Here is a 10,305-nt window from a genome sequence, read left to right on the forward strand (position 1 = left end):
ACAAGGGTCTTGTGTGTTTTATTTAAACCCGGAGCTGACAAGTGTAATCATTACCGTATTATCTTTAGTTTCTGCACCATTAGTTTCAAAATTCTCACCTGTCATCTCTGACTGCCTGGGGAAGCAGCGGTCCATGCTGATGAAATCCAGCCGGCCTGAAACCAGAGATACAGAGTGGCCTGGATGTCAGGGGCAGTTGAGTCTGGCTTCTAGCACAGTGGGGGTCTTTTGTAGCACTGTATGAAAAGCAAACAGACCATTTAACCAAATGATTTTTCCATGCTATCTTTGGCATTGCAAGGAGTTGACAGATGGAAATGTAACCACACTATGTTTTGGTAGGAGAGCATGGAGCTGGTGTACAATAAGTCCAAGCCTGTGGCTGTGACAGGAATGGCTTTCCCGACGGGAGACGTCAACAACTTCGTGGTTGGCAGTGAGGAAGGGACCGTCTACACGGCTTGTCGTCATGGAAGGTGATTTTTCTGTTACCTTTCCGGTGCCATGGTTCTCATTTTCCAAAATCTGGCCATCTGGATTATAACCATCTTGCTTTGTAAGATAGTTATTTCTGAAAAAAAAAAAAAAAAAAAAAAGCAATACAGAGCCTCAAGTCCTTACTAGCTTAAAGCACACATCAGTCTGGGTTCCCAGTGACTGACAAACCTTGTTCACTTCACATTGCCTTGAAGAACAATGCTTGACTTCTTCACAGAGCCTATCATACTCTCTGTCCCTTGCCAGACTCACTTTTTGCACATGCCATCAAGCCCCAACCATGTGTCCTGCGGAGATTAATAAGCACCAAGTATCGCCTATCCCTGTGTGCCTTCAAGACTCAGCTGCTCTGTTCTCAAAAATCCTAGCGATTTTGACTTTTTTGCCTAAGCCCTCCTCATTAAATATCCAACGCAGGCATGGTTCCACATTGAAGTCTTTCTGACTCTCTTTCCATTGCAGCTTATGGGAGTTCACCTTGTTCTGTCAGTTCATTCGTTTAAGGAGTGTTTGATAAGAACTCGCTCTGTATCAGATACCATCATAAGAATACAGTAAAGTGCTCATGAGTTAATGTCCTTTTTGAGAGTAAGGACCGATACAAAAGCAAATAGTCAGTCGCTTATGATTAGAAGAATCACCAAGAGAACTGAAGTAGGATGAGCAGGCAAGGACCATTGTCAGTCAGGGTGGTTAGTCTACGTATCCTTCTACACACATCTGCAGGATCATCTCTCACGTTGTCTTCCAATCAGTCATTCATCTACCACATTTTCTATCACGACACGATTCCCATTTCATCTCTTATTTCCTGCCCCAGTACCTGGCACTTGACAAAGGAGTGACAATATAAATAAGAAATACAGAAATGACAATATCTAAATAATGAAAGAAGTCCCTTAAGAGCCTCCCACCAAGTCAGAAGGGTTGAAACGGTACGACATATACACAGCCCTCTGCAGTACCCAGGAGAGACTGGCAGGTTTCTCTGAAAACAGCCCTAACACTGAAGCGGAGTCCAACCACTTGGACTTAACAGGTGGCCTCACATCTTTTGAAAGAGTCTCTGTATCCACAGGGATGCCTAACTTCTCTTTCACTTTTATAGTTCTCAGCCAATTGATTTTTTTTTTCATCGCTTGCACTCATCCCAGGCTATTTAGGTTTAAGCTCAGCCACATGAATTTTTACACTCCAAGCACACAAGCTGTGATGTTTCGATTGGTTTTGTTTCCAAACAAGCCATGTTTCCCCTGCTTAGATGATTTAAAGAATGACCTGGGAAAGACAGGGCATACAGGTCCACGTCCAACATCTCTACAATAATAAGACCTGACTAAGCCCACACACCAAACATAAAAAGATCTGATCAAGTGATTCCGTTGTTCAAACATTCACTGCACTCCTTCTCTCTACAGTACATAGGTACCATTTCAACCTGGCTCTTGTCATCGGGAAGCTGACGGCAGTGTTTCCAGCGCATACATAAATACATGCAGCACTAATAAAATGCCATTATGTGACACACAGAGCCCAGTGAGTCAACCATGTAGCCACAGGTCCATCTCCATGTGCATCAATAAGACAGACTTTAGGCTGACCCAAACCAGTTACAACCTGGGCATGTACACTCCGGCTGTTTAAAAACTGGAGTGTGAACTCTGACTTTTTTTTCTCCATTCACTTAAAAAATTAAGTGAATCACTTTCTAAATGATGGGTATTTTTATTTTGTGGCTATTGGAAGCGGGACCAGAATGTGCATTGTTGTGCAAAAGAACGTGTACACCATATGACTCACACCACAAATTTCTTTTCCTAAAGGTTTAACTTTGCTTTTGACATTGGTCTATCCATCTGAAATACAGGATTTGAATCTTGGTGAGGTCGTTAAGCAGCAAGCTCTGTCGTAGTGTTAAATAGGTGATTAAGGGTTACAAGAGAGAGCTGCCAGATTTCTACTTTTTACCCAACGTAAAGTGCAAATCCACTTCCACAAATTAAACAAGGTCTTCACTTTGCACCCTATAAATCCTACCAGGATGCTGCTAAAAACAAAACAAGTGGGTCTCACCAGGGGCCACTTCAAAGATTCATGTACGTCAGAGCACATTTTGCTGATCATGTGTTGGAAGCACTGTTAACCATTTTCCTGGGCGTAATCATTGAGTGCTTGTTACATGGTAAATACATAGTCAACAGTGTTGTCCTAAAATTTTATTCAGCACACTGACATTAATTGGTTCTCATGAACCCAAATGGTTTAATAACGAATTAAGTTTTGCTATTAGTGACATAATACTGAGATTCCACAATCCCTATATGTTTGTCATACTTATAACCTCATGCATATGGATTTTTAAAATATAATATTATTGGGATATGTTCTTTGAGTTTTCTAATTATGTATGACTGCATGCAGACTATTATATGATTTTTAAAAGGCTGGAAATGATCCTAGCTTGGTTAAATAACCCATGTCTAAGAATGGCTTTTAAAATATGTTTCCCTTTCTCAAGTGTGCTTTTTAAGGAGCATAAGTTTGTTTTTCTTTTTTGTTATATAGCTCAACAAAAATTTATAGAGTATTTATTGTATACTAGACACTTGGCATCAAAAATAATGTAAAATATCTTCCCTTATGGAATTTACAAAATGAATCTCTAATCTCTTTTCAGTTTCCAGAGAAATGAACATATTTTTTTTTCAAATTATATTGATACCATGCGAATTATTTTGAGGTAGCAAAGATTTTCATAAGATGTCACATGTCTCATCTCAACTTAAGGAATTTCCTAGAAGGAGTAAACAACTACCCTTTCAAAGAAGCACTGAACTGTAAAGCCAGTGACCTCCTTAGAGAGCACACAAACAGGGCCTAGGTAGCTCAGCGCTTGTTGCATTGTAACTAAGAATGCTTCTGAGATTTCAAGTGCCATTTGTTTCACTCTAACAGCTGCCCAACAGTACCAAAATCTTCAAAACCACAGGAAATAGATAACGATACCAATTGTATTATTAAATTCTCAAGATTTCTTAAGCATCAATGCCTTCCTTTCAAAACCACTGTGAAGATGGTTTCACTCCTGATTGCCTGTGGTTGTTTTATTTACTGTATGCAGAGATGAGAGCTGTTGTTTGTACTAAATCTTTGCTTTGCAAAGGTCACTGAATTGCTTCGCATTTGCTTTCTGCAGCAAAGCAGGCATCGGTGAGGTCTTTGAAGGTCACCAAGGGCCAGTGACAGGCATTAACTGCCACATGGCAGTGGGTCCCATCGACTTTTCTCATCTGTTCGTCACATCATCATTTGACTGGACTGTCAAACTGTGGACCACAAAGGTAAGAATGCCTTGATAGAACCTGCTCCATAGTACACAGGGGGAGAGCATGTTTCCTTTCTGGGAGAGTTGCAGAGTACAGCTGTTGCCTGGCATAGAGATTCAGACAGCCTATTGGGGAACTCCATCTGCCTGTGCAATATTGTTATACTGTAATATATATGTGTATATATATTATAGTATTATAATATATATGTATATATATTATTCAAATAATGATGAATCCACACTCCTTCTTTACTAATTCTATTAATGTTCACTGACACAAATCTTGCTGATAATCTCTCTAGGATGTGTAACATTTACTTACTTAACATTTACTTACACACGTTCATGGCTATGGGGGGAAATGTTTGTATGGCTTGTCTTGTTATTTGATTGTGCATCTTTCATCTATTTTGGTTTATTGAACCTTTTGGGGTTTCTCAACTGGTATATTAAGATATAAGTTACTTGTGATTGAAATGTCCTTTGTACTATGACAGCAAAAAAAAAAAAAAAAAAAAGTGCAGTAATCTAGAGAACCAAGAGTGGTCTAGAGCTGGAAAGTCTGGGGCAGACGGGAAGAAGATGACTACAGATAGAAATGCAAAAGAGAGAAAAGCCACAGAAGTGGATGATTAGTGACTTGCCTGGGAGAGCTGTGATAGAGTCAGCAGCACCTAGGGGATCTGGGGAGATGCCAATCTTGCCAAAATGAGAAGCTCTGGGTTCAACAAGGCGCCCCCTGCCAAAATAGTAAGATAGAAAATGGCTACCCCATCTGGGAATCCATCCCATCATCAGCCACCAAACCCAGATACTAATGCACATGCCAGCAAGATTCTGCTGAAGGGACCCTGATATAGTGGCCACTTGTGAGGCTATGCCAGTGCCTGGCAAACACAGAAGTGGATGCTCACAGTCAGCTATTGGATGGAACACAGGGCCCCCAATGGAGGAGCTAGAGAAAGTACCCAAGGAGCTGAAGGGGGCTGCAACCCTGTAGGTGCAACAACAATATGAACTAACCAGTATCCCCTGAGCTCGAGTCTCTAGCTGCATATGTAGCAGAAGATGGCCTATTTGGCCATCATTGGGAAGAGAGGCTCCTTTCTTGTAAACTTTATATGACCCAGCACAGGGAAAGGCCAGGGCCAAGTAGTGGGAGTGGGTGGGTAGGGGAGCAGGGGTGGGGTATAGGGAACTTTCGGGATAGCATTTGAAATGTAAATAAAGAAAATAATAATAAATTTAAAAAAAAAAAAAAGAAAATGGCAGACAGGACAGAAAGCACCCAACACCAACCTCCAGCCTTCACAGAAGCACACACACTTGCTCACGTATGGGCATGCATCCACCCAGACATGTGTCCTCACCCAAAGAAACTAGTGATATGTGGGAGCCTTCACTGCATGTAGTGAAGCACACCCAAGGAAGGACACGTTAGGGGAAAGTCTTATACAAACTGAGCTTAAGGTGTCTGGGAAGTTCATCGGAGAGCTGTGAGCCGGCCGTTTGCGGCGAAGCAGAGGAAGAGAAGGGCTTGAGCTGCATGTTGTGTATACAGCCGCAGTCAGAGAGCAAGGACAGTTATAGTCGCAGGGTCTGGAAGGAAGCGTGGAGACTCGGTGGAGGGGAGTCTCAAGGGTAGTAAAGAGATGCAGCAACAGAGAAGGGAGCAGAAACCAAGTCAAGGAATGGGGGAGAAGCAGTTTTGTGGGCATATTCATGGATCTTCAGGAAGACAATAATGTTAGGATGACAGATGTGGCCCGCGATTGTCTGAAAAGATGCACAGCCTCATTTAAAGGGGAAACTCAAATGAAATTCGCATTCAAAAATCTATTTCCAAATATCAGGTGACCAGAATCTAACACTTTCACATCTGAAAACGTCCAGCCATTCTTGTACTTGTTGGGAATGCAAAAATGGTGCAAAATCCTGAAGAATCATGGAAGATCTAAAAATACTGCCGACCCTAACAAGCCATTCTCATGTTAGGGAATCCATGCTAAAGATACTCGGGCCAAAACACAAAAAGGTGTCTGCTAAGGAGCAGTCATTGAAAGATTAACCAAAGAACAAAAGGCTGAAAAAAACCCAGAAGTCTTCATTAACAGGGTACTGTTAGTTTTGAAACTTTGAACAATGGCCAACACACATTATGTGCTTAACATAAATAATGATCAGATTTCTTTGAATATACTCCGCTTGGTACAATTGATATGGAAGTCATTAACGTATTTCTTAATTTAAAAAAAAGTAAGACAACTTAGAAATTTATTCATAAAAGAATTTAATTTGTAAGAAAATTTAAAAGAACATGGTCTGAATCACTTTAGTGTACTTCAATGTGATGACAAAAATCCCCATACCAAGAAATGGTTTGAAGTGGCTTTAACATCCGACACTTGGGGATCCATTCCTAAAGCTATATATTTCAAGGGGAAAAATACCAGAAAAACAAACTGCCTTAAGCCATTTCTAGAACTAATGTGACTGGTAGGTATTTGCTGCCACTCTTCTGATTGTTAGGTCTGTATGTCCAGATTAAATAAACAGCTATGTTACTGTCATTGAGAACTGTCATAAAAGCAGTGGGTAGAAAGGAGCCACAGAGGGAAGGACTGAAGCGACAGTTCTCTAGGATTCCTGATTTGGAAGTATCTGTAAGACTTTGGGGTATGTATTATCTTTTCATTAGAAAAAGCTATTGTTCTCTAGTCAAGAAAACTGCAGAAACTCTGGAAAGTCTATGGCCAAGACCTCCCTGATTTCTAACTGTACTCCCTAAGTTCAAGGTCCCCTAGTAAACTAGGGACACAGTAGGACTATCTCCTCCTCAGTCTGAAGCAGGGGACACATATAATTTTATGCCAACTACTACAAAGCTTTTCAATCAAAGGACTTGGAACTCATCCTGAGTCAGTTACCAAGAAGGGTGATAGTTTTAAGACTGTTTGGTGGGCATTGAAGAAAATAAACCAACATAAACATATTTCTGGATCACATTTGGAAAATAATAGACAAGTAAAAATTGGCGAGTAAGAGAAAGAAAAATATGTTTATTGTATCTTTTACGAAAGTCTTGTGCTACAGGGTTGGTAAATTGTGTGTGTGTGTGTGTGTGTGTGTGTGTGTGTGTGTGTGTGTGTGTGTGTTTCAGATGACACAGAAATATGAAACATACTTGAATTGTATCATTTTATAGTCCCTAATGGTTCCCGTAATGATTATGGCTAATAATACTATAAAAATTAGAAAGGATACCTGTACCTAGGTTAGTAGGGACGTCACTTTTATAGAGGACTTGCACTAAAAATCAGTCCTGAATCATATCACTCTTCATCTCTCTGAGATTAGATACAAAAGGAAGCAAAGAAGCCACATGTTAAATAACACCACAGGTGTATAGCCCTGTCACACTGAGGGGAAACTGACAAGACAAGGCATGTCATTTCTGCAACAAAGCTAAAACAAACAACAACAACAACAACAAAAACAAATTAAATAGAAAATATATATTAAAATAAAATAGAACAAAAAATCTGCAGCAAAGGTAAAACAACAAAAACAAAACAAAAGAACCAAAATATTAAATAGAAACTGCATATTAAAAATCGAATAAAAACATGCTTGAGACTTTACAGATATCTCAAAATAGGGATCTCGCACAAGTCTTACTTAACACTGTCAGCTTGTTTAAAAGGTTTAGAAAGCTGTCAAAGACATATGACTACTATTTAATGGCATTCATGAATCTTTAAATATGATATTATAATAATTTTAAATGGAATTACCTTCTAGGGATGCATACCAGAATATTTATAGAAAATATAAATATATTTTCTATACTGCTGCCAGTGATTTGCTCAAAATAAGCCATTTGGGAAAGGGAGAGCTTGTGAATACAGATAAATAAGATGGCATATGTGTTGGTAATTACTGAAGCTGAGTGATTGACATTAGTCCATTTATTGGTCCATACGTTTGCCATGTTTGAAGTCTTCTTTAATAACATTTAAAGAAAACCTAGGAGCAAATAACACTGTCAAATATTCAGAACTGTGATATGCCTCTGTATTTGCCAACCCAGAAGCCGCCAGAGCTCAAGGAAAACACAGTTTCTTTGGAGAGTGAGAAAAGAGCACAAATTGTAATAGATCAAGGCATGAGAACAAGGTGAGAAGCAGCTGGGACACCCAGGGTCTTTCTTTATTTCTTTTGACTACTGAATTTTAAGATAGAGTCTCTTGTAGAACAAGATGGCCTCAAAATTACCCCATAACAGACAAGCCTTGAACTCCTGAACCCCAGGCCTGAGCCTCCCTTGGACTGGATGTCAGACGTGCACTGCTGAGGTTGGATTTTGCTGTCGTTGTTACTTTTGTAACTGTTTAAGGACTGTAAGATGCTTCTCGACCTTACTGTTCTAGAAGGACTGGTAAGGAAGAAAACAAAACCTCTAAGTATATGCTGAAGGAAAGCGTAGTTAAAATGTTAGCGTAAATAGTACCCCTAGCACTGGCAGAGCAGTGCAGTTTAGCTTTGAGCAATGACATCTGTTCTCTAATAACAGAGGGTCAGGAAGTACTGGGTGGGACAAACACAATCCAGAAGGCTTAGTGACTAGAGGAGAGCAAATACTGCTATTGACTATTTTCTTAGCAAAGCAGGAGACTCAGGTCTCTGGTGAATGGAAGTAGAAACGCTAGAGGGAACAGATTTCAACTAGTGTAGATTCATGAATACAAAACAAAATGTGTAAACAAAATGCACACGGCTCTGGGCACGGCGGCGGTGGACCGTTTGTGCTCAGAGAACAGTATTTTCATGGGTCTGTCTTTGAAGCAGATTCTTACCAACGGAGGTCAGCGGTACAAGTTTCGACATAAACAAGGGAAGGAAAGGTTTCTGGGTTGGAGCTTTACCAGAGTGTGATGGAAGTAAACTAGAACATGGGATCTTGAGATAGAAGAAAGAAGGCATTTGATGTTTTAAGCTCATGGAAAAAACAGGAAATAAAACAGACGGGAAGAGGAAAGAATATGACCATCTGGAAACCCAGCGAGGATCAAAGAATGGGTAGGAAGGAAGTAACTGGGAAAAAATGATAGCAAGAGATTGCTGTTGGGAAGTAGGATGCGTGGATGTAGCATTTCATGACTGGCCTAGCTCCCAGCGAGCTTTAAAAAATTCATGAAGGATGCAGTTGCCCACAGTGGAAACCTAGTGAAGGTGGAGGTTACTGGAAATATGAAGAATATAGACATGAAGGCAAAGGTGCTGTGACAACATGGGTTTGGAATGGGTCAGATCATCCTAGATCTGACTATAGCCGGGCGGAAAGAGAGACCGTGATCTCAGCGGTTAAGTCTTCAGTGGCCCGGGTAGGGGAAGGCAAAAGCGCACAAGATGCTAGAGGTGCGTGGCTGGGTTTTTCCCTGGAGCGGAAGAACAGTGAAGAACCCCCAAGGAGCAAGGAAGAAGCCTTTTCACTCACTGTTTGGAAAATGCACACACGATAACAAACAGCTGCTGCCGGAACAAGATCAGCCTTTTAGCCGAAACAGGAAACATTGGTCTAGGATTCCACGGAGGGGTAGAGAGCTACCAACTGGAAGACGGACGGCAAGGGCAAAGCATTTACTATAGAACAAGAGACCCACAGTGATGAGGATGGGGGGGGGGGCACGTTGGAAACATCTGGAAAGCAGCAAACTGTGATAACAGATTTTGAGAGATGCATACTAATAGAAATTTCTACAAAAAAAAAATAAAATAAAACAAAATTCCTGTGCCGACCTACAAAGAAGGAGGAAATGGGGCTGGGCTTAAGTTCCGACTTGGAACTCTGCAGAATGAGGACAGCTTGAAGGGAGTCAAGATTAAAACACATTACACATCCATCCTGAGCCCCAACCCTGACCACACCAAGTTTCATCACTAAACCGCTGTCAGGGAAGACTACACTGTGAAACAGAAACTTTGTTGGAGTGGTTTTCCTCATAAACCGAGGGCCAGGCTGCATTCCAGGCAGCTGAGTCAACAAACGCAGAAGCAGACATTTTCATCCGAAAGGCTACAAAGTCTGGGTCCAGTTGGGATGTGACGCTGGGGAGATAGCAGTGCTTGATACAGATTTTCAGTTTATTAGATGATGGGGGTAATTAATTACAATTTAATTATAAAGATTTTTGTAATACAAAACCAGTTAATTTGCATTGGGTAGCCCACATCAACATTTATTTAGTTTAATACTGTATTGTGGTAAACGTTTCTTTTTTCCTTTTTTTTTTTTCAAAATTTTTATTAAATATTTTCTTTATTTACATTTCAAATGCTATCCTGAAAGTCCCCTATACCCTCCCCCTGCCCTGCTCCACAACCCACCCACTCCTTCTCCCTGACCCTGGCATTCCCCTGTACTGGGGCATATAATCTTCACAAGACCAAGGACCTCTCCTCCCATTGATGGCTGACTA

The 10,305-nt window shown here is 40.7% G+C and overlaps 1 protein-coding gene across 7 annotated transcripts in view; it reads left to right on the forward strand.

The window, feature by feature from the left end:
• Positions 1-10,305, forward strand: part of Dync1i1 (dynein cytoplasmic 1 intermediate chain 1) — a 302,449-nt gene that overhangs the window by 241,083 nt on the left and 51,061 nt on the right. For all 7 annotated transcript variants that reach the window (XM_021191724.1, XM_021191723.1, XM_021191726.1 and 4 more), the window contains 2 exons: positions 343-476; positions 3,695-3,839. In XM_021191724.1, the coding sequence (XP_021047383.1) occupies positions 343-476; positions 3,695-3,839 (279 nt within the window). The remainder of the gene's footprint in view (positions 1-342; positions 477-3,694; positions 3,840-10,305) is intronic.

This window comes from Mus pahari, chromosome 2 (genome assembly GCF_900095145.1).
Source record: "Mus pahari chromosome 2, PAHARI_EIJ_v1.1, whole genome shotgun sequence".
In the NCBI taxonomy this organism is placed as follows: Eukaryota; Metazoa; Chordata; class Mammalia; order Rodentia; family Muridae; genus Mus; species Mus pahari.